Source organism: Taudactylus pleione, unplaced genomic scaffold, assembly GCF_031769625.1.
Source record: "Taudactylus pleione unplaced genomic scaffold, aTauple2 ptg001334l, whole genome shotgun sequence".
Taxonomy (NCBI): domain Eukaryota; kingdom Metazoa; phylum Chordata; class Amphibia; order Anura; family Myobatrachidae; genus Taudactylus; species Taudactylus pleione.
The window spans coordinates 2,126,542-2,152,883 of record NW_028285734.1 but is presented as its reverse complement, the minus strand read 5'-3'; the positions used below and the strand labels follow the sequence as shown (position 1 = coordinate 2,152,883).

General features: G+C 48.1%; 1 protein-coding gene across 1 annotated transcript in view; it reads right to left on the bottom strand.

Moving 5' to 3' along the window:
• The window catches only part of SDHB (succinate dehydrogenase complex iron sulfur subunit B), a 36,298-nt gene extending 25,569 nt beyond the window's left edge, over positions 1-10,729 (bottom strand). The window contains exon 1 of the mRNA XM_088463217.1: positions 10,581-10,729. Within this exon, the coding sequence (XP_088319343.1) occupies positions 10,581-10,646 (66 nt within the window). The 5' untranslated portion in view covers positions 10,647-10,729. The remainder of the gene's footprint in view (positions 1-10,580) is intronic.
• Positions 10,730-26,342: the final 15,613 nt, after the last annotated feature.

The following is a 26,342-nucleotide window of genomic DNA, read 5'->3' as shown; positions in this document are numbered from 1 at the left end:
CCTAACCCAGCGGCTGTGCATGTGCACCGTGACCTGTCACACCCTAACCCTGCGGCTGTGTATGTGCACCGGTGACCTGTCACACCCTAACCCTGCGGCTGTGTATGTGCACCGGTCACATGTCACACCCTAACCCTGCGGCTGTGTATGTGCACCGGTCACATGTCACACACTAACCCTACTGCTGTGTATGTGCACCGGTCACATGTCACGCACACTAACCCTGCTGCTGTGTATGTGCACCGGTGACCTGTCACACACTAACCCTGCGGCTGTGTATGTGCACCGGTGACATGTCACACACACACTAACCCTGCTGTTGTGTATGTGCACCGGTCACATGTCACACACTAACCCTGCTGCTGTGTATGTGCACCGGTGACCTGTCACATCCTAACCCTGCTGCTGTGTATGTGCACCGGTCACATGTCACACACACACACAAACACACACACACCCTAACCCTGCTGCTGTGTATGTGCACCGGTCACATGTCACACACTAACCCTGCTGCTGTGTATGTGCACCGGTGACCTGTCACACACTAACCCTGCTGCTGTGTATGTGCACCGGTGACCTGTCACACCCTAACCCTGCGGCTGTGTATGTGCACCGGTGACCTGTCACACCCTAACCCTGCGGCTTTGTATGTGCACCGGTCACATGTCACACACTAACCCTGCTGCTGTGTATGTGCACCGGTGACCTGTCACACACTAACCCTGCGGCTGTGTATGTGCACCGGTCACATGTCACACACTTACCCTACTGCTGTGTATGTGCACCGGTGACATGTCACACACACACATACACACACACTAACCCTGCGGCTTTGTATGTGCAAAGGTCACCTGTCACACACTAACCCTGCTGCTGTGTATGTGCACCGGTGACCTGTCACACCCTAACCCTGCTGCTGTGTATGTGCACCGGTGACACCCTAACCCTGCTGCTGTGTATGTGCACCGGTCACACACACACACTAACTCTGCTGCTGTGTATGTGCACCGGTGACCTGTCACACACTAACCCTGCTGCTGTGTATGTGCACCGGTCACATGTCACACACTAACCCTGCGGCTGTGTATGTGCACCGGTCACACACACACACTAACCCTGCTGCTGTGTACGTGCACCGGTGACCTGTCACACACTAATCCTGCTGCTGTGTATGTGCACCGGTGACCTGTCACACCCTAACCCTGCGGCTGTGTATGTGCACCGGTGACCTGTCACACCCTAACCCTGCGGCTGTGTATGTGCACCGGTCACATGTCACACACTAACCCTGCTGCTGTGTATGTGCACCGGTCACATGTCTCTCTCACACACACACACACACACTAACCCTGCTGCTGTGTATGTGCACCGGTCACATGTCACACACTAACCCTACTGCTGTGTATGTGCACCGGTCACATGTCACTCACACACACACACACACACTAACCCTGCTGCTGTGTATGTGCACCGGTGACCTGTCACACCCTAATCCTGCGGCTGTGTATGTGCACCGGTGACACGTCACACCCTAACCCTGCTGCTGTGTATGTGCACCGGTGACCTGTCACACACTAACCCTGCTGCTGTGTATGTGCACCGATGACCTGTCACACACTAATCCTGCTGATGTGTATGTGCACCGGTGACCTGTCACACCCTAACCCTGCGGCTGTGTATGTGCACCGGTGACCTGTCACACCCTAACCCTGCTGCTGTGTATGTGCACCGGTCACATGTCACACACTAACCCTGCTGCTGTGTATGTGCACCGGTGACTGTCACACACTAACCCTGCTGCTGTCTATGTGCACCGGTCACATGTCACACACTAACCCTACTGCTGTGTATGTGCACCGGTCACATGTCACTCACACACACACACACACACTAACCCTGCTGCTGTGTATGTGCACCGGTGACCTGTCACACCCTAATCCTGCGGCTGTGTATGTGCACCGGTCACATGTCTCTCACACACACACACACACTAACCCTGCTGCTGTGTATGTGCACCGGTCACATGTCACACACTAACCCTACTGCTGTGTATGTGCACCGGTCACATGTCACGCACACTAACCCTGCTGCTGTGTATGTGCACCGGTGACCTGTCACACCCTAACCCTACGGCTGTGTATGTGCACCGGTGACATGTCAACTAACTACAAATTGCTGATAAGCCAGAAAAACCGCTCCGACCTCTTACAAGTCAGTGGGACGGATCAGGGAGTAAAAGGGACTGGTAATACCGTAGCCTTCGCTGAGTAACCACGTGCTGCACTTGGCAATAGAAGAATACAGTAGATACACGATATTTCCAAACCTGTTCTGCGCAATATTTGTCTCGTGCTGTATTCTGTGGCGAGATCTCACGCGCTTTGTCCGTCAGTACACAGCACAATGAGCCGAGAGCCTCCGTCCCGCTCTATCCATACATTATAGACTCCATAAACACCGTGCGGCATGAAAAAGCAAAGGCTGTATCGTCGGGACCAATAACTACTTTGTGCAACATCTGCTGAGATTGTGCTAATTTCTAGGCTATAAACCCAATAGCTCTGCAATTTCATTTGTATTTCAAGATGGCTCAGACGGAGCACAAGGTCCAGGTACCTTAAAGCCATCCTAACCCAGCTAAAATCCAAGACCATAAAGACTTTACCCACATCATCTGCCCCCTGCCTAGCTGCCTAACTCATGGGCATCTGCCCAGTCCTGCAAACACCCTCTGCGTGCCCATATGGCCGCCCCAGTGATAGCATGGTCCACAAAACTGAGGCCTGCACGTATCCATTTGGTCCGAGGGATGTGGATCCCTGACTTGAGATGATCAGCCCAGCCGCCCCTGTGACCATTTATAACTAACATCACCTCAGTGATCCTGGCCTGAAGCACCAGACCCCGTGGCCTCCTGCAGAAATGCACTTTAGTGTAGTATCCAAATCCTGTGGCTCATCTTGGAGCAGCATTTAGGTCAGTGGCCTTCCTCTACTACACCAGTGGCCTGCAACCTTCTACCCCGTCCCCCTCAGCCCAGGGACCCATGTGCAGGCTTCTCTCACAGTCATTGCCTCGGGTCTACCGGCTCTCCATCCTTTAGGCCGTGCCATGTCTTGTGCTGCGAAATTTGGATGAAATTGGAACCATATCATTCTGCATTACTGTCACGTAGTTCTCTGTAATTTCCGTATATCCTTTGCCGAATTCTTCTGACCACAGGAATTACTGACCATGTGATCAGACTGAGGATGGCACAGATCACACTAGGTCCACACAGAGATGGGATTATTTATGGCTAACTGGAGAGACTGCAGCCTGTAATGTCACTGGAGCATGAATATCGCTCACAAAGAGCCTCAGTCAGGTCACCAATGCTGGGAATATGGGTTCAGCCGCCTCCCCTGTAAGTGTCGTTAATGGCTGGAAGTACACCCAGAAATTAAAGACTTTCAGGCACCATTGTGTTCCATGTACATGCATAAAACACATTCACAGGGCTTAACTACTAAAATAATATACGGACAGTTACTCATGTTATATTTGTATAATAATGCTTCTTAGCACAGGGGTTTTATAGTCACCGGCAACTTAGGTTGTTGTGGAACTACAAGTCACAGTATGTCCTGCGACAGAGAGGTTAGTACTTTTAGCGATATAGAGAATATATATATGAGAGAGAGAGAGATAGAGAGAGATAGAGAGAGATAGAGAGAGATAGAGAGAGATAGAGAGAGATAGAGAGAGATAGAGAGAGATAGAGAGAGATAGAGAGAGATAGACATATATCCATACACACATACATATATCCATACACACATACATATATCCATACACACATACATATATCCATACACACATACATATATCCATACACACATACATATATCCATACACACATACATATATCCATACACATACATATATCCATACACACATACATATATCCATACACACATACATATATCCATACACACATACATATATCCATACACACATACATATATCCATACACACATACATATATCCATACACACATACATATATCCATACACACATACACACATACATAAAAGCAGGAGTCGCACACACTTTCAAAGCCCAGTCCTGGGTGCAATGTAAAATATATGCAATAATATGAGATATGGTAAGAACTTACCCTTGTTATCTCTATTTCTACGAAGTCCATAGGGTTCCACAGGATACCTTGGGGTATAGGTGTGACGTCAGTCGCAGGGCACCAAAGAGTTAAGCTTTCAGCCTCCCAGGATGCACTAGGTCCCCCTCCTATACCCCGCCCCCGGGCCAAGGCACCTCAGTTAGTTACCAAGCCATAGGCCGGAGGAGGAGAAGGAAGAGAGAGAACAAAGATCTGGACACATACAAGAATCACATTCTCACCAGAGGGAGACGGAAAACCGGTGACCAGAGCAAAGCCCATCTGCAGCACAGGTGCGACAGGGCGGGAGTCCTGTGGAACCCTATGGACTTCGTAGAAATAGAGATAACAAGGGTAAGTTCTTACCATATCTCATATTTTCTACTTCAGGGTCCATAGGGTATCCACAGGATACCTTGGGGATGTCCCAAAGCAGTATCCTTTAAGGGTGGGGACGCTCCTGTGCAGAAAGGAGAATCCGCCGCCCGAAGGAAGCATCCTGAGAGGCGAAGGTGTCAAACCTGTAATACCTCACGAAGGTATGGACAGAAGACCACGTAGCAGCCTTGCAGATCTGAACTGCCGAGGCACCACGTCGAGCTGCCCACGAAGGACCCACAGACCTAGTGGAATGAGCCTTCAGAGAAGGAGGGACCGGTAGGCCTTCATGAAGATAAGCTTCAGAAATAGCCATACGGATCCAGGCTGCCAAAGTTTGCTTTGAAGCAGGCCAACCCTTTTTACGGAAGCCAAAGAGGACAAACAAAGCGTCCGACTTCCTAAACGAAGAAGTGCGGTCAACATAAGTCCTTAAGGCCCGCACAACATCCAAAGAGGCCTCACCCACGGAAAGACCCGGTGAGTTAAAGGCCGGAACAACTATTTCCTCGTTAATATGAAACTGGGAAATAACTTTGGGAAGAAACTCGGGCCGAGTGCGGAGCACTGCCCTGTTCCCATAAAAAACCAAGAAAGGGGGTCTACAAGAAAGAGCCCCTAACTCAGAAACACGTCTGGCCGAAGCAATGGCCAGAAGGAAAACAGTCTCTCCTTGGAGAGCCCTCAGGACCACAGCCAAATCCCAAGGCGCCACAGGTGGAACAAAGGGCGGCTGAATGCGGAGAACACCCTGCATAAAGGTGCGCACATCCGGGATTGTAGCAATCCTACGGTGAAACCAGACAGATAGGGCCGAAACCTGTACCTTCAAAGAAGCAAGGCGAAGCCCATGATCTAGTCCCGCTTGCAGGAAGGCGAGAATCCGAGACAGACGAAACTCCCGCGGTGCATAACCTCTCGGTCGACACCACTGGAAGAACGTATGCCACACGCGATGGTATATCCTCGCGGAAGACGGTTTCCGAGCTCGTAACATGGTACGCACCACAGAGCTGGAAAACCCCCGGGACCTCAGCATGGCCGTCTCAACAGCCACGCCGTCAAAGACAGCCGAGTCAGGTCCGGGTGAAGGCAAGGACCCTGAGACAGAAGGTCCGGTCGTAGCGGCAACCGCAGAGGAATGTCCACGGACAGACCCTGAAGGTCTGAGAACCAGTGCCGTCTGGGCCACGCGGGAGCTATCAACAGGAGCGTCCCTCCTTCCTGTTTGAATTTCCGGATTACCCGTGGAAGAAGGGAGACCGGAGGGAACAGGTATGCGAACCGGAACGTCCACCGGACGGACAGAGCATCCACCAGAGACGCCCCTTCGTCTCTTGTGCGAGACCCGTACACCGGCAACTTGTTGTTGTGCCGGGACGCCATGAGGTCGATTTCTGGAAGACCCCACCTGTCCACCAGTAGTTGAAAAACGTCCGGGTGCAGGGACCATTCCCCCGGATGAACGTCCTGGCGACTTAGAAAGTCCGCCTCCCAATTGAGCACTCCCGGGATGAAGACCGCTGATATGGCCGGAAGATTGCGCTCCGCCCAAACCAGGATCCGAGAGACCTCTACGAGAGCCGCCCGACTGCGAGTTCCTCCTTGCCTGTTTATGTAGGCCACGGTGGTAGCGTTGTCCGACTGGACCTGCACCGGGCGACCCTGGAGAAACCGCTGTGCCTGCTGGAGAGCATTGAAGACCGCACGGAGTTCCAAGATATTTATTGGAAGCTCCGCTTCTGTCGGCGTCCACCTGCCCTGGAACAAGTGTGGACCCGAAACTGCTCCCCAGCCCCGAAGACTGGCGTCCGTTGTCAACAGGACCCAATTTGGAACCCAGAACGGACGTCCCTTGTTGAGGTGGGTCGTCTGTAACCACCACGTAAGGGACAGGCGAACCTCCTGGGTGAGCACAATCGTCTGGGACTTCAGAGACTGAGTCAGCCCGTTCCACTTGGACAGGATCAGGTGCTGCAGAGGTCTGGAGTGAAACTGGGCGTATTCCACCATGTCGAACACCGACACCATGGAGCCCAGTAACCTCATCGCCGAGTGTAAGGACACCCGGCGGCTGTGCAGACAACTGCGCACCCTTGACTGTAAAGCAGAGATCTTGTCCTCCGTCACGAAGATCCTTTGCTGTCCCGAGTCCAATAAGGCTCCAAGATGCAGAATCCTCCGAGACGGGATTAGAGTGGACTTCTGCCAGTTGATTAGCCAGCCGTGCCGTTGCAGCAGTGCAATGGTCAGGTCCAAGTGGCGTAACAGGAGCTCTGGAGATCCTGCCACCAATAACAGGTCGTCCAAATACGGCAACATGCGGACTCCCTGCAGCCGCAGAGAAGCCGCCATGACCGCCATCACCTTGGTGAAAACACGTGGTGCTGTTGCCAGGCCAAAAGGTAACGCCCGAAACTGGAAGTGGTCGCTGCTGATTGCAAACCTGAGGAACTGTTGATGGCGCCAAAGAATAGGGACATGCAGGTAAGCGTCCTGTATGTCCAATGACACCAAGTAGTCCCCAGGTTCCAGCGCCAGAATGATGGACCGTAGGGTCTCCATCCGAAACTTCGGGACCCGCAAAGACTTGTTGAGTGCTTTGAGGTTGAGAATCGGACGATATGACCCATTGGGTTTCTGTACCAAAAATAGATTTGAATAGAAACCCTGGCCCCTCTGGGAGAATGGAACCGCCACTATAACTCCAGCCTGGAGCATAGTGTGCAATACCTTCCGCAGCTCCGTAGCCTTGTTCCGGTCTGATGGGAGACCCGTGGTGAAGAAGCGAGCCGGGGGTCTGTGCCGGAAGGAGAGGGCGTATCCGTGGGAAACCACCTCCAGAACCCAAGTGTCTGTCGTAGTGGTCGACCAACACTGGGCGAACTGTAGCAGGCGGCCTCCCACCCTGGGATCCCCCAAAGGGAGGCCCGGACCGTCAGGCCGCAGGCTTGCCATCTGGCTTGGGGGCCGGACGTCTGGTACTCCATGCCTGCTTCCGGGGCTTGACCGATTTCTTAGGGCCAGCCTGTCGAGGAAACGACTGTGGTTTGGGCCTGCCCTGGGCCCTAGATGACCGAAAGGACGATGGTCCCGAACCAGAAGGAGCAGCGGCCGACGGGAGACAGGCAGATTTGGCTGCCGCCAGCGTGGCCACAATCTTATCCAGATCCGGACCGAAGAGAACTTCTCCGGTAAACGGCAACGCTTCCAGACCTTTCTTGGAATCTGCGTCCGCCTTCCAGGATCGCAGCCACAAGGTGCGACGAGCAGCTACCGCTGCTGAAGAAATTCTAGACACCAGAGTACTAATGTCTAGAGCCGCCTCGTTGATGTAGGTGGCCGAATCACGGAGATTGCCAATCAACTCCGCCTGATCGGCCGGACAGTCGGATTCAAAAGAAGCCTCTAATGAATCCGCCCAGCGCTCCATCGCTCTGGCAACCCAGCAAATGGCCATAGCCGGCCGTGCTGCCCCCCCAGCAAGGGAATAAGCGGACTTCAGGCAGATTTCTACCTTGCGGTCCGTAGCATCCTTAAGGGAGGACATGGATGGCATCGGCAATGTGGCACTACGGACAAGACGGGTCACGTGAGAATCCACCTGTGGAGGGGATTCCCACTTCGCAAAATAATTATCCGCGAACGGATAAGCCACCGCCAGGCGTCTCTGCGGCTGGTATCTTTTGCCAGGTTGTTTCCACGCCTCCTCTAAATGGTCCACCAACTGACCCGAAAGAGGAAAGACTGTGGCATCGCCCTTCACATCTTTGAAAAAGGCATACTTAGATTTAGCCGCTGGGGGAACTTCGTCCTCAATCACCAAGGCTGTGCGGACCGCCCGAATAAGTCCAGGAATATATACTTTGGACTTAGCATCAGCGTCCTTAGTATGGAGAGGTTCCTGATCGTAAGGATCTAGAATCTCCCCATCATCAGACGTCCCTTCGTCATCCTCATAAGGAGCGGACAGAGACGCCACCGGCCTTTTATGAGACCGCATCACAGACTCCCCTTGCAACACATCCGACAAGTGCTGTACAGAACTCGTCAGGGAGTTAACCCACGCTGGCTCCTGAGAACCCGGGAGCGGGGAAATAGGGAGACTGTGGGGTACCACCAATTGTCGTGGGAACCCCTGCATGGGTGACGACACCACAGACTGCTGGGACAAACCCATCGGAGTAAACGCGGGCTGCGGAGCTAACTGGCCCACTAAAGCTGTTAACGCCTGAGCGAAACAAGCCCAGGGCGGCTCCTGTACCGGTGCTGTAACCGTAATAGGCCGCGCCATGGACAAACACTGCCGGCAAAGGCCCTCCGCGCTACCCTCCCCCTCCGCTAACGGTACTTTGCACGTGGTACACTGTAGCCGGAGGGGAAAATCACTTTCAGACATGATGGCACCACGTATGTGACCTCTCTCACCAATTAAGTATTAAATAGGCGAGAGACCACCCTGCAGCACCGCACCGCAAGGGCTTTAGCAGAAAGAACAGGGACAGTAATAAAGCTGACAGTTTAGAGAAGAAAAGATTACAGGCAGCAGCGCTAGCACAGTCACATACAATGCAGAAAAATAACAATTCCTGCACTAACAGCGCTGATCACTCAACTACACAGACACAGGGCCTGGTAGGACACAGCGCTGCATACACAGACCTGACCACAGCGGAGGAGAGGTATGCGGGGGGACCCAGACCACGATGCTTCCGTCCAGCGCTTCCAGCAGCGTTCACCATGCGTTCTGGAGAAGATGGCCGCCGAGGAGCAGAGAGGAGGCTGGCCTGGGGGAGGAGCGCTGCCACAGGACCAGTCGGCAGCATGCAGAGAGGGCTGTGTGCAGCGGGGGAGGCGCCGGCTGTGAGACAGGGAAGGCGCGCTCCCCTGGCATGCATTTAACCCCTGGGACGCCGCAGCGCTACCGCTCTGCTGCGGTCCGCTGTCCCAGGGGGTAGTGGAAGCGCAGGTTGGTCGCCTGGCTCCACGCTGCAGCCAGTCCCCAGGGAGCCCCCTGCCTGGGGACTTAGGACCATGTGATCAGCGGGGACCCACCGCGGGACCCCGCTGCTTACCTCTGTCCCCCTTGAATCCGGCCATGGTCCGGAGCATCTGGGGTCACCGCTAGCTGTGACCCCAGACGCCCACCAGCATCCCCGGATCAGTACCGGCGTTCTGGTACCGGCGGGGTGTAGGGAAGACAGCATGGACGTCAGGACTGACTGTCCATGCTGTACATCCAGATGTGCAGCCACAGCTGCATGAAGAATAAGCTTCAGGGGCTCTTCTAGCCCCCACTCCAACAGGTGCACCCGACTCCGGCCGGGCACCAAACTAAACTGAGGTGCCTTGGCCCGGGGGCGGGGTATAGGAGGGGGACCTAGTGCATCCTGGGAGGCTGAAAGCTTAACTCTTTGGTGCCCTGCGACTGACGTCACACCTATACCCCAAGGTATCCTGTGGATACCCTATGGACCCTGAAGTAGAAATAAAAAAAATGTCCACTGTCGCAGCCTGGAATAGACTGCACTAATAGAAAAATACCAGCACTTCACATGTAATGCAAAAAATAGCCTTAGCCATGTGCCAATATAGTCAGCAAAAATACTTAATCTTGATATCGTTCCAAACAAATTCTGCTGGTTACAAGCCATGAAACAGACATAGTCCCGACAGCTGTGTCGGTGTTAAAACAACTTTCTCAAGAGACCTAATGGTCCCAGGCTGCAACAGTGTAAAATTTATATATATATATATATATATATATATATATATTATACACATACATACATACACTTCATACTGCCATCACCCAGGGTAGAGAGGGACATGAGGGTAATGTGTATAGTGGTTTTGAGTATACACAGCCCGGCCTCATACTGCAGGGTACACATAGGGATATGAGGGTGTGTATATATATATATATAGTGGTACTGAGTATACACAGCCCGGCCTCATACTGTTGTCACCCGGGGTACAGAGAGCAGCAGCCAATACAGAGTGGTACCGAGTATAACAGCTATGACCACCCTGTAGCTCTCACCTGTATGGCTCCCACAGTCCTCAGTAAGGATCCGCTACGTCTCAAGGAGACCACGACCGCCGCCATTTCCCTCCTGACACTTGTATACCTCCCAGCTCCCGACTCGCACCGCAGAACTGTCTTTTACACCATAGAGATGGAGAGAAAGTGACCTGTCAGAGCGGCCGCTGCGGCTAGAGCGCCCGTCCCCTCTCTCTCCCAGCGATCTATGGTCCATGTGAAGCCGCTCTGTCCAGAGCCCGGGACTCGGTGGTGTGTTGGGTAACCGCTGTGGCTGCCATGGTGACGGGCGGTAGATCACCTGACACTGCTGGGGGATAGTGATACTGCTGGGGGCCTGGACTGGAGCTGTCACTGTGCGGCCTGCAGACACACACACACACACACACACTGTATGGGGCATTTATCTGGATGGAGGATCAGAGGGGCAGAAGCTGCATCTGAATTTTATGGGCAATAAGGAAACATTTGGACACATCCCCTAAGAATCACCTTTTTATTCTCCCCCCAGTTACTACCCCCCAGTCACCATCACATGTGCCCCATTGTCTGAGACACTGCTGAGGTGAAGTCCTGGATTTCTGTGAGGGCAGATAATACCCTGCACCGGTACTTACCCGTCTGTATAACCCCCAACATTCACCCCACAGTAAACGCATGCAGAAAGCTGATGTGCCATATCCCACAGGGGCGTACTGAGCGCCACTCTCAAGCTGGGTACCCACTACCCACTTACATACGCGGATGCAGCTAGATTCCCTGCAAAGCACCCTAATGTCATCATTTACTATGCACGTGGACATCTATAGGGACTAGTAACCCGTGGCGAGCCCGTTAGAGTACATGTTTCTACATTAGGGACAAAATAACAGCGCATTCAGGGCATGAAACCGCACTTCTGCCCTCCCTCAACGTCACATCCGGGTCCATTAGCTGAAGGTGAACTAGACACAGCCAGTGGGGGTGCTGGCAGTGGTGATGGTCTTGATTTTATAAAAAAAATGCATAATAATAATAATAATAAATTCATAAAAAAAACATAAATAAGTGCATATACAAAAAAACATCCCATACTGTAGATATACACCGTTATTGATTTATACGCCACCACCCCTTACCTACCTTACTGCCACCACATGTTCACTTACCAACTAATAACCCTCAACAAACAGTCGTAACTAGACTTTTTGGTGCCCTGTGCCAGAAAGAGCATTGGCGCCCCCCTCATTTTTCAAAGGGGCATAATGCACCCAAAAAAGGACCATGGGTTCATGGGGAAGGGCCAGGGAAGAGATAGGGGAGGCCAGGAGATGCTGGGGATAAATAGGGACATAATATAGTGCACCTGAGAGAGGGCCATGGCCTCATGGGGAAGGGCCAGGAAAGAGATAGGAGAGGCCAGGAGATGCTGGGGATGAAATAAGAGGAAGCTACAAGAGAGAATGATAATAAACAGAAAATTGACAGGCCCAAACAGCGCCCCCGCCCTGTGGTGCCCTGTGCGATGGCATCGGCCACACTACCCTAGCTACGGCTCTGTCAACAGACACCAAACAAATATCCCTCCGCTGTTCACAGAACCCTTCACTAACATCCTGTTTTAAGCAAAGAGAGGATAAGCAAAGTTCCATCCAAAAAAGGATTCATTTGGTGGTGGTGAGGGCAGCAATGGTTGTGGTGCGGGTAGTTGTGGTGTTGCTGGTGGTGGGGATGGAGGAGTACTTATTAATCATAATATAACATTTTATTATCAATTGGAATATACAGGCTGAGAGGCTGATTGTAATTTCGGGTGTCATACTCCTTCATTGTGCCGACGGTACTGCAGCGGCAAGGAGAGAAGGACCGACTCCAGCTATGGCACCCACTTGGCATCATCTTTCGTGGGAAGAACAGTGGAGGCGGAGCCACACTAATGGAATGTGGCAGGCAGGCAGGCACGCACTCCATCCTAATGTGATAACAAGCACGCAACATCCCGCCCATTCCAGGCTATAACTACCTCCGGAGGAGTGTTTTTTTTTTCATTTTTGTTTTTACAACTAGCTTTGTTAGAGATGTATCTGGCTGGCTCTTGTAAAACCTAGTTGCCAGGACTAAAATCTTGGTCGCCATGGTGACCTAGTGCCCACGATTTGCTGAGCATTGCAATAGGCACAAGATTGTGATGGAGATGAGGTCGAAGAAGGGGTTAGTGTACGGTGGCCATGAGGCTCCTATGCTGGTGACAGGACTGTGCTAACTCAGCGGCTTAGTAGTCAGGAGCTCCAACAGTTATGTTGGGGGGAACCCTGCATCCTGGCTTATTTTATCTTGGCAGAGTTTTCGTCAAGTGAGACTGGATGGGCTTACTCCATCTTACATGGGGTATAGTGATTCTCTTTTATTGTCAGTAACCGCCTGCTACTGACTCCTCCTACTGCGTTGTAAGAGGATAAGCTGCTGCCACCGATAGGCTCCTGCAACGTCACCTGACACTGCTTCCTTTGAGGAATCTATGTGGTTGTGCTGCTGCTGTACCCCTGGTGACGGCCAGTTCCAACTAACCACTCACTACGGACCAGGTCTACTTTGGTAGCGAGCAGAAGGCAAGGTCGGAGACTCTGGGCTCAAACTCCGGCCAGCCAGAGAACGGATAAGCGTTTGCACTTAGGTGGTCACAGGATACAAAGCAAATGCTGGCATCTCAGAAGCGTGTAGGTGTTTATTAGCTGCAATACCGTCCTAAATAGGAGAGAATTCTCTGGTGAAAGTATTGGGATCCCTCTGCCCAGACAACATGCCAATTTGACATTCAATTACCTCCCTTGGGCTGGCACAAAAACAAGATGACTGGCAATACAAGAAGTGAGCGCAGCGCCAGGACTTTATTCCCTTCGGCGCTGGTATTAACTATTACAGCGCGGATGTGCCAAGTATTACATCTTATTATAGCTGTACATACATTAGGTGCACAGCACTAATATTTCCCCATTCATGGCGACCTAGCACCAGAAGTTTAACTTTTTCTGTGCAGTGGTAGCCAATTAGCCTGTGGCTTGGGTCCGTGACTACATGGTGTATTGATATAATTTTCCTGTATATCCCAATAAGGTACAATGCTGTTTGCAGAGATTCATTTTTCCTGAATCACTAAAGGAAGCAATCCTGACTGCAAGACCAACCTAGATACCGATATTAAATCTTCCTTATCTAGGAAAGGTCATTGAGACAGTGGTTGCAACCCAACTGGAAACAGTCTGTGAACCCATGATAATTATCATCCCTTCCAGTCAGGATTCAGGAGATGATATGGCACTAAAACGGCCCTGGTGTGTGCGCTTAATGATCTGATGGTGAGAGACAGAGGTTCAGTCTTAGGACCTCATTCAGAGGCGGTCGCACGGAGCGATTGAACTTAGCGAGCAATGTTTTTTTCAACTGCGCATGCGGGTACATGGCAGTGCGCGTGAGCAAGCCTGTCTTTCCAACCGCAATCCTCTTGCTCGCTAGTCACTATGAGGTCGTAGCTGTGATTGACATTTCGTGCCGTTTGTGGGTGGTTACAGGGGAAGGTGCTTGTGAAGGGGGGTGTGGTGGTGCGCACGCAGGCGTGGTTGACCTTAAAAAGGGCATTTTAAGGGGGTGCATATATTACTGAGCGAGTCATCACACACGTCGTCTCGTTGCAATAACGATGCTCCTGCTCGCAGTGCTAAAGGTAGCCCAGGGTCTACCTTAAGCATTACGAGTGCAGGCGATGGTTTCTGCCTCAACCGATGTCTGTAGGCAATTAACAATGTAACAGGTGTTAATCATTGCATTGGATTCTAGCAAAGTGGTTGCGTAAATTTGCATATTTTTTTAATAAAAGGCAATTGTTTTTGGTTTGTTTCTGTATGTGATTTTGCAAATACATTCGTTTGCAAAACATGATACATCAGTTTTTAAATCATAAGTTCCTTTTTTTGCACATTTGCAAAATACCTGTTTTAAAAGGTTTTATTTTTCTTTAAGTTTTGTAGGCCATAGGAACAATTTAAATTATAAAAAACAAATGTACACATCCAACATTTAGCTTAGAAAAACAGACAAAAATCATTTCATTCTTTTTTTAAAGTTTTTTTTTTGCTTTTGTGAACTCCACAACTGCAAAATATAGACTTTAAATTTTGGTATTTTATGGTTAAAATACCCAAACAAAACATTTGCATCAAAATAGAAAAAGAACCATCGAAAGCACAAATGTGACAACATCAATCGGCAATAAGATCACGATGCTGACATAGGTTGCCGCCTGCGACCGACTCTGAATTAGGCCGTAAGATATAGGAGGTGTGCTGTCATTGTTGTGGGTGTTTCCGCACTTACGATGTGCGTTGCGATTGAGTGCTCGTTTTGCATATTCTCGATCACTTTGGGTGCGACCAATCGCTCCCGAGCGACTGCCTCTGAATGAGGTCCTTAATCCTTCTAGATCTCTCTATAGAAAAAACAAGAACTCAGCGCCTACACTCCAGTGAACTCGATAAAAAAAATATAATATATAATGAAGGTGTAAGCAATAGATGAATACTTAGCAATGAGATGTGTATAAAATAAGCATATTTATTAGCCAATACTGGCACATAAAAACAATTATCTAGACAATGACAAAAAATACCATTCAAAAATGCAAACAATAAACACATAGTTGAACATATGTATATACCAATTGTTGGTGTGACTGAACACTGTGCTCCTTATTGCAAATGATACAGAGAAACGTTTGTCATAAGCAGCCTTATGTTAAACTTTGATACAAAGTGACTTCATGCTCCTATGAGCAAATGCTGCAGCAGATAGAATTTAGCTAAATGATCCAGAGAATCTTGATGATGAAAAAAGTATTGTGAAAATCAGACAATCTGTCCAAAATTATTCATATATGTTTTTTCAGCTTTCGGTAAAACAGTCTCTGTGGATTAAATCATAATGAAATGCCGGCTCCTATTAGTATATTCAGAAGCATGTGTTTTCAACTGTGCCTATTAACACTTCCACCGCTAATCAAAAGTAGAAATAGTTCTCTTTGCAGTGAATACAGCCCCTCAAGGCAAAGTGGTGAGTGTATTGTAGGCAAATATTGATTAAATGCAGGTCGTGCAGCTGGTCAAATCAAGTCTCCACCAAAGACTCGTGAATGAGAACTTTGACCTGGACCGTCCATAAAGTGGAGGAACTGTGAGTACTCACGATAAAGTGGGGGCCCCCTTTTTCCTCGGTCTTCTGTATTCCAGCGTATTCTGTCTAGTGCCGAGCTAGACTTAGAAGCCGATCCGCACACCACAGTAATATCTTCTGTGTCACAGGCGCCCGGAGCATGAGCCTGGACACAACGCCGGAGCGTGGATCTAATCGGAGCACAGGCAATCACAGGAAGCAACAGTGTATCAGTGAATAATTAGTGATGAGATGGTCCCGCGTAACGCGTTTCGTCACTTGGCATGTGACTTTATCAAAGGTAATAGGGAGATCTCCATGCTGCCTTTATATACCTGCAAACACAGGTGATTCTTCAGAAATCAATTAGTTAACCAATCAGTGGATTATTTTGGTCTGGTCATTGTAACAACTTATATTAAACATAATACATTTACATCTCATTGCATTCAAAAGAAAAAAGGAAAAGAATACATGAAACCACATAATAAATAATATATGTATATAAGAAAGTGGCCACATATATCTATATAACAGTATGGATAAATTGAAAGATATACCAGTAATAGATAGTATTAAGCATATCGTAGATGTGTTACTACTGATATATAACTAATGTTGTAAATTAATCTCCCAGTCATATAACCTAAAACAAACTAAAAATAATTATATTAATATACTGCCACTTTTTAAATGATGATAATAAAAATAAAAGTATATACAAAAAACAATCAAATCATATTAATATCCACAATCAATATGGAAAAAAATATATGTAAATATATAATCATGTTGATATTAGAAAAATAATATTGTTATATATTATGAACATTAATTATTTTGAAGAAAAAAGACAAAAACCTTATGAAAAATAAAATAATGAAAATAAATATAAATAAATCCCAATAAAATATCAACTAACATCAATAAAAATCCATAAAAAATAATAATGATTCATGACCGATCAATAGAGTAACGACATATTCGACCCAGTATTCTATTATAATACATCGCTCTCCTCATTGGGATCATAGGGACATTATATAAATTTTTACAAATTTTTTTTTAACAAGATAATGAGTTGTAATTTATAAAATAGTGTCAAAATATATCTTAACCACTATATTTAATAGAGGTGATATTGTAGCGACTAATTCCTACAGATCCCAATAAATATATATATATCCAGTTGGTACAAATATGCATAATTTAAGACAATCACCCTTAAGGTTTATGTGAGTCGTCAAATAAAAACATAATGACAATAAATATATATTAATAAGTAACAAATAGCAATATGTTATGTTGTACAGAGCATCAAAAGAAAACTCATTGTTAAGTTTTGACATCAAATAGATATTAAAAAATATATTAAAACGGACAATGCACAATAGATTATATAATGATATAGGGAAGGCGTGGTATAGACGGGGTGGCGGAAATATAGATCCAAATCCCTCCAGACAGAGGGTACCCGAAATCAAGTCCCACCAACCCTAATATACATCTGCCTAATCATTCAAAGAGCCATTAACAAGTGTCAATATGACTGGAGAGTGCACTCATCAAATCTATTTCAATGTTTTCATTAAACCCCTCAGGAGTAAGTGTACCCATTTTATGTATCCAATAGTTTTCTCTTAAACAAAGTTTGTGAAACCTGTCGCCACCTCTTGCTGTTTGTGGAATGTGTTCAATTCCTGTAACTTTGATGTTTTTAGGGTTGGAGTGATGTATATTCGTGAAGTGCCTCGGGACACTATGCATTATGCTGTTCTTCATAATGAGTCTCCTGTGCTCTAAAAATCGACACCTTAGTGGTCTAATAGTCCTACCAATATGTTGGGTGCCACAAGTGCACTCCAGCATATATATCACATATGTTGTATTACAAATTATAAAGCTCTAGATCTCTCTGCAGCATTTGATTCCTTGGACCATGGGATTCTCATTGAGCACCTGAAAATGCCTGTAGACTGGATGGCACAATCCTGAGATAGTTCATTGTTTCTCGCTGGAAGATCACAGAGTGTCTTCAGGAGTATACTCGGGCGTATTTATAATGGGTGCAGAGTGTGCGGTGCACCCATATTATACTTACCTCTCCAAAATCTCACGTCAGCGCTGGTGTCTGTGCTGTAAAAACGGCTGGAAAAAAATGGCCGCCACGGCCATTTTCCCATCGTTTTGCGCATTGTGCAGTACAGGGAAAATGGCCACCATGCCCATTTTCCCGGTGACCTGCGCATGCCTTATAGACTCTGGGCACACTCTAGTGCCCAGAGTCTATAAGTTCGGCACTGGCCGCGCTGCGCTCAGTGTGCTGCCGACCGCCGGACTTAGAGGAGGGGACCCCATGACGGAGACTGCACACGGGCCCCCTCCTCTCTAGAAAAGCCCCTGAGTATACTCATCACCAGTGCCACTGGAGTGTGATATTGCCCAGCGTTCTACCCTATCTCCCAGGCTATTTGCACTATACCTGCTACCACCGGGTGACATACTCATGGCCTGGTCTACCACTGCTATGCAGATGATACTCAGCTGTACCTGTCCTTTGCTCCAGGTACTGACAGCCCAATACCAACCCTAAGTGGCTGCCTAGCTGAGCTGTAGGAGCGGATGATGCCAGTTATCTGTGGCTCAATCCTGGTAAGACAGAGGTCCTCATGATAGGAGGCTGAAATATTAGGGATTTACAGCATACCTTACTCCGTTAGCCTAATGGGTTACTGATTACTCTGTGCAACTCTTTCCCTTTTTCCCAAATCTCCTTACACATCAGGTATCAGCTATGATCCAATCCTCATTCTTCCATCTGAGGACCACAGCCAGAATCAGGCACCTAATCCCTCGGAAGGTCTGCCTACAGTCATACATGTATATGTATCATCACGCTAATGGTGCGTACACACGGAGCGATCAGACAGCGATAACGATGTCGCTGTCTGATCGACCTGCACCCTCCCTGGTGTGCTGGATGATTGATATCGATCATCCAACACACCACCAACTCACCAACGGCTATAGCGACCCGCCATCAACGATCACGGATCCCTATTGTAACCTGGTCGATATCGCCCAGGCTGGCCTGCATGCACGGGCGATGGACGATATCGCTATTGTCCATACGTTCCCGCGCAAAGCAGGTCATTGGTGGGTTGGAAGGGACCAAAAAATTAACAATATGTTTGATATCGTTATCATTCATATCGTGCATTTAAATCAACTCCGTGTGTACGCACCATTAGACTACTGCAATGCCCTCTACCTAGGTCACCCAGCATAAGAATTGCACCTCATGCAGCTGGTGCACGATGCCAGCCCTGTTCCTGTCACATAACGCCCATTCTCTACTCCCATTACTGGCTGCCTGTAAGATGGAGAATCTATTTCACGAATGGGTTACTGACTTCCACCGCCCGACATAACCAGGGCCCGCCCAAGGGACCTGAAGCAGCTTCTGATGCCTTACTGCCCCATTCGCTTACTACGATCAGGGGCGCAGAGAGGGGGAGCGGGTACTTATTACCCGGGCCCAGGCTTGCTGGATGGGCCCGGGGCCGACGCCACCCCCCTCCTCTCTGTCAGCTGAGCAGCCCATCAAACGCTGCTGTGTGCTGGGCTGCAAAGGGAGACTGCTTGCTGCAGTCTCCTCTACTTGTGGGGGGAGCGATCAGGATATGCACTGGGCTGTGGGGCTCAAAGTGCCCCCCTCCCAAGTGCAGCGCCGCAACAATATTTTATTTCCTCCTTAAAGAGGTGTGGCCACGCCTACCGTGATTAGGCCACGCCCCTTTCACCCGGGCCTCGGTGCGGCTCTTGGCAGCCCTGACTACGATCTGCAGATGAAGGACTATTAGCAGGACCTAGAGTCTCCCTTATTTCATTGGTGGTCGAGCTTTTAGCTTTGCGGCTCTGACGCTCTGGAACTCAGGGCCTGATTTAGAGCCGGACGCTCTGACCAGAGTGCTCGCTCTGAATCAGGGCCCTCCTACCTCAACTTGGAGCGGCCTCATGGACGCTCGCATAGCTGTGGGTTACCACCCACAGCTATAGCGAGCGTCCATGATGATGGTCGCGATGGTCAAGACCATCGCGACCATCGGGCTTGCGACGAGACCCTGCGGTAGGGTCTCGCTGCCGCAAGCCCTGGAGTGATTTTGGCTCTATCAGAGCCAAAATCACTCCCACTGACATCACTACTGATGTCAGTGGGGACGGACTCAGACGGTAGGCGTTCCCATGGGAACGCCTCCGTCTGGCAGCCACGCCCACCAAAGGGGGCATGCTGTCACTCACCATCGACAGCACGCCCCCTTTGGTGCGAGACCCCGAGCGACGGATTCCCCGTCGCTCGCCGGGTCTCGCGCATGCGCACAACGGAGTTCCCTCCATCGTGCGCATGCGCACTTAGGCACCATCGACCCGCTTGCGAATGTACAGCGCTCGCGAGCGGGTCAGAATCAGGCCCTCAATCCTCACACAGTATGAGAGGCCGACTCTCTAGAGACCTTCAAAAAGACTCATGGCTTACCTGTGTACTTTGCATTTCACTAATGTCCCTTCAGTTTCTATTCTACTGAGAAGAATCACCTTTCTCACCCTGGGAGCTGACACAGCGGTCTAGGAGTGATCCCAGAAATGTGCAGTTACAACTCTGTCCCAACTTTTATCATCGTGGAAGACTTAATCTTTCCCAGGGTAAATCATTTGTTAATCTTCCCTATATATAGGGCATATTTATTAATTATTGGGTTTTAGATGCGATAATTGTAATTTCTTATCGCCACTTTACACAACAATAAGGATTATATACCACCTGAATATAACAATAACTCCCGCAGGGACAGGGGCTCTGGATGGAGCCCGTCCCTGCGATGTGCTCGGAGTGATGTGATCGCATTAGCAGTCTGTTCACTTCTCTATCAGGACTCCTGCAAATGTGCGTTCTACTGACCACGCCTGTGCTGCGGCCATTGCTGGGGAGGTTAACATTCATTTTTCTGAAATGTAGCACATAGGCTGCTATAGGATAACACCATCTGGAATTGGCGTTACTTATTGGGCTCAAACTCTTGGTAAATCTGACAACTTTGCAGCCCCCCATAAAGACCTATGGGGGCTGCGGCTCCAAAAATCTGCAGTTTCTCCTTCGTAAATACAGGGGGTTACACCCTACTCCAGGGCCGATTCACCTTCCTGGACAACGGCAGGATCCTTCCGCCGCATCGGGCAGCACAGGCCGACGAAGACATCGGACCAGCAGCTTCTTCAATGGGGCCGCAGTAGGCTCATTTAGTGTGCTTTATTTAGTTTGCTATTATCTTGTCAACACCTCCCCCATTTCCTTTCATTTGCACCTCCTGTTATGATTTTGGACTGTACCTGATTTGTGCCATTTGCTCCACTTGCAACATATAAATTCAGACTCTATCACCTATTTCTGCTAAAATTCAGTAATACTTTTGCTTACCATGTGCTGATACTGCCACCTACTGTCTTCCCACCTCAACTGCGCTTTCCCCCACTGCATGGTGCCCTTCTAAGGACTGGCCATCCTGCCCTCTGTAACCTATGTAGTGCGCCCTAAATAGTTGCCTCACCTGGTACTTTCAAGCGTAGGATGGGCAACCATGGAGATGCTTAATCAGTGTGTATTCTGTTGATTCACTGTTCATTTTATCCTTGCATGAAATATCTCCCAACTTTTAGGTCCCCTGAAGAGGGACAGTTCACGTGCAGAAAAGGGGGCAGAGCTTCAGGGAAAAGAGGTGGAGCCTCAGGAAACTATACGGAGCCTCACGGCTTCCCCTGTTTACGTCACTATGGGGGCGCTCTCCGTACACAGGTGAACAGATGCCCTGCTATGCAGAGCCGCGGTTTGTGCTCCCCCCAGCCCCTCCCCCCCCTGCGGAACATGGTGGCCCGCAGGTGGGACAGTCCCAGAAAAACAAGACAGTTGGGAGGTATGTTTATTGCTTATTTGCACATTGTGACCAATGTAGCGCACCCAAGATGGCTGCCTCGTCTGGTGCTCTGTGTAAAACGAAAAAATGCATGGCGCTGATGATCTTACAAGGATCTTGCTGTTTAACTTTATCTCACCCATTATCAGTCAGCAGTTTTGGGTATTGCCCAGTGTAATCCTATGTAGTGCGCCTAAAATGGCTGCCTCACCAGGATCCTTACTTTGGTAGGATGAATAGTCATGACACCTGATGACTCAAAATGGCTGCCACACCCTTTGTAGTAATTCCATGGTATCAGAATTAGAAAACTAATCCCCTTTATTGTTTTCAGTGTCTATGTACAGTATTGTATTTTGGGTCTGATTCAGACCCCCTTGCAAGCGGGTCGATGGTTGTGCATTGCGCACGCGCGGCGTGCGCAAGCCCCGTAGCAAGTGAGAAATTCACTCGCTCCGGAGCTCGCTACAAACGGGGCGGCTGTCGATGTTAATCGACAGCTCGCCCCGTTTTGTAGGCGGGGTGGGGTGGCTGGACAAACGGAGGCATTCCTGGAGGAACGCCTGCCGTTTGTGGGCGGCCCTATTGACATCACCAGTGATGTCAGTAGTGAGCTTCCGGGGGCTTGCGGCAGACGAGACCCTACTACAAGGGTCTCGTCGCAAGACCAATGGTCGCGATGTTCGCGACCATCACCTGGCCACTCGCAAAAGCTGTGGGTGGGCACCCACAGCTTAGCGAACGGCCAGGAGGCCATTTTTTTTTTTTTTTTAAAGCGGCCGCCCTGATTCAGAGTGAGCGTTGCTTTTTGCGAGCGGCTTTGAATCAGGGCCTTTGTTCCTACAATCTATTAAGCGCCGTGATTCCTATTGGAGAAAAAGATCTATATAAATAAAAGTATTATTATATTTGTGGGTATGCCCTGAAAACGACTGTTTCAGGGAATACCCCGCAAATATTATTTAATAGGCCCCTTAGGGAGTATAATTTGGCCGCATGTAGATAATGGATACGGATTGCATAATAACACACCTACATACTGTATACCTCATATTATTATTAGGAATAGGCCTCTAGCCCTGACACACCTTGCAGCATTTCCTTATATTAATCCCATTAATCTCCCAGACACAGCTAAAGATAATCCCTGATTACACATCGCGTGCCGGGCGCGGAGACTGACGGGATCAAACTGAAACCTTCCTCCCGCTACTCTTTATTCCTTCCCTTCATTTCCAGGCCTCATCCACAGGGAGGTCGGTCGCCATTCCGTTATCAGTGCTACAAATATAGGATAGGTTATCATATGATACATCGGACCCATTTGTACATTGTATTTGTGTTTACGTTTGTCTGACCAGAGACTTCTAATAATAAAGTTTTATTAATGTCATTTAACAATGTAAATACATTTGATGTCATAGGAGTTTGGTCTGACATAATGATGACCAGCTACCTGATTAAATGATGGGAGCCTTGTGGATCTGGACCGTTGGGGTGATTACGGTGATATCACTTGGACTAAATTAAAATATGTGAAAGATTCTAGTTCTATAAATTAATGTCTTACTCTTATTTTTTTTAATGATTGAAACGTATTTATATTAACGTCTTCAGTTCGAGTAGCGGTGTTCATACGTCTGTCTCTGCTCTAATCCTGCCATCATGTGACATCACCAGTGGCACCAAATTCATTTGCTGGACCTATATAAACCCTCCTCTGCCAATAGGAAACGTCTCACACCCTTTATTCAAAGCTCAAACTGGGTTCAGGTGGAGGCTAGCATTTAAATCCCCACGCTGGCTACATTTCAGTAATAATCTTATTTATATAGAGAATTTCTACCAATGGGACTCAAAGTGCTTAGTGGTTTATGATGTCCCACTGCACTGGTTGATATGGATAACATTGTGAAACATCTCAGACCTTACTGAAACCTTGTGCTAGATCCGTAGTCAGGATCCTGGAGGCCATAATTGCAATATCCATGAAGACATACTTCTAGGGCCTCAGGATGTTGCTACATGATACATTACTAACGAATACCCTTTTTCAACTAAAATCCTGGGCCCGACCTGTGTTTTCAAACATGGTTCCAACCCATGTCAGAGCCCGTTTACACTGCACCTTGGACCCAGGTTATTTCCTGGTCAGACCCCGTTTACACTGCACCTTAGACCCAGGTTATTCCTGGGCCGACCAGGTTTACACTGAATCCGGGTCTGCCGGTGCAAAATCTTTGTATGTCATTAGAAATGGCCTTTTTCAGGCTGACAAAGATGAGGTCATGAAAAAGTGGGTGGGGACATCTCACTGAAACTCCAATCAGCAGCTTTTCACATGACCCAGATCAGATAACCCAGGTCACGCTGTTTATACCGCACCATTACCCGGGTCCTTCCCGGGTTCGACCCTGGTAGCTATCAGGGTTGGATTATCTGGTCAGTCAACCTAGGTTACTCCATCCAAGCTTCCTTTTCGCACCTTGTGAAGTTACATAGACTAATTTAACATAAAAAGGACACAGGGAAAGATTTCTGCTCCTCCCTAAAATCCATGAGCTGGCTCAGTGATCTAGTAGTCCATGCTCCATTTACATTAATAAGGCGGCAATGGATCAGGGCGGCAGGAGGGCTCCTTTAAACAACCTCAAAGGCTGGACTGTAATATTAATGACCGTGAGAAAGGTCTCTTAGTTTACAAAAAGCATTATCTGGCTCAGTGGTTTAGGTGTTAGGCAGTCCTCTAGAAGTGGTGTTTAAGTCCCTGCATCAAATCCCTATGCACATTTTTTGTTAGTACCGGTTGTGATGTCGCATAGGGCCTGTTATATTTATAATATTGAGAAATTTATCGCTAATTTAACACATCATCAGCCGGCTTAGTAGTCACAGGGACACCCGTCTGGCCAAGATTGTGGAGTCTCTGGTTCATACCCCAATAGAGGAAACATTTTAGTACCTTTTGATGTTCTACCGAGATAATAGAGGAATTTCATAATGGAATCAAAATGACCAATCTTGGCTCATATCTTCAGCTGGTGCAGCAGGCAGGAGCCTTACTGGTAATGGTGGTGGAGCCACTGGTTTGGGTCCTCATCCAGACTTCCCTTTAATGCCGTATTATGCACCACCAAGACGGTTTATGATATACCCAACACGTTCTCCTTGAGGTGCTCCCTGGAATCGAAATCAAGTACCTCTGAACTAAGAAACTAAAGCGCCATCATAGAGTTTAATAAGCTGTAAAAGAAAATTAAATCTATTGATGAATTATTCTGATTTATATTTAGCATTTTGCTGGTTTCGTCGATGACTAATAACAGACTCCAGAGGAGAAACTGCAAAACAATAATAATTCAATGTATTTGTTTGTTAAATGAATATGTACAGATGAAGGGAGCGTGCACAAAGGTGTAATACTATTTAATAATAATTAGGAGTGTACTGTAACATGTACTGTGCATACATTAAATTGAATATTTCCCCTAGAGGTGTAACAAGTAAAAACCTTTTTCCATCTTCTCCAGTTTGGCCCCAATATGGCACAATGGCTGAGCCGCGCCACGAGGAGCCTGATAAGTACAATTTAATGCCGCACAGTGGAGGTTACGGGCACTTTTTAATAAATTGCTGTGATAAGGAATCTTTCTTTTCAGGGACAGACTGCAAACAACACATAATCCCCGTAGTATTACATTATATTAGGTACATTTACATCTATTTTGCTATTTTACACTTACTAGTTTATTTGTTTAATTGATATATTGGTAATTATGTAGCGTTAGGCTCTATAGTGGCTGTATTTATATTGTGTACAGTTATAAACCTGTTCACATATATAATTTAATCAGTTTGGTTATAAGGGTCCCTTTTTTGGCAAATTCCAATAATGAAAGGTACATTATGTGCTGAGGATCCCCACCTTGTCCTGTAATTGTCCTGAGTGGCTGAGAGTAAATACATTGAGGTGCTATGTAAAGTATTTGCCCCCCCTGATGATTATTGACACACAGCTAAGTCTCAGAAAAAAACCTTCCATTGGCCTCAGCCAATGTGCAGCAAGTGATTCCTTTGTGGGGCACTCTTTTATAATAAATTAATTGGGCTCTCAAGACCCACTACTTCATCAAGGCCTTCCAGCTTTCATCCTAACCCACCTCATGTTCTTTCCTCCCTATCTTCCCCTTCTGTGTCACGCCTGTCTGTCTGCCCCTCCCCTTTAGAATGTAAGCTCTCACGAGCAGGGACCTCTTCCCTCATGTACTTCTCTTTATAATATCTTATACTCCCAATAAGGGCACCTAACACGTGACTACCAACTCCCGGCTGCTTATTGTGAGTTCTTTAATCGCTATTGCAGCAATGTATACAAGTCGTGTCCTTGTCCTGCACTGTAGTGTACTGTAAGTTACTTGTTTCTTGTTCACTTATTTGTTTTATGTACTATGTACGGCGCTGTGGAACATTTGTGGCACCATATAAATAAAGGATAACAATAATAATATATAATTGATATCAGGAAATATACATAACTAGCTGGAGTACCCGGCGTTGCCCAGGATTTTAAGAATGTTTGTTTACACATCCTCCAACAAACCTCTCCTTAGGC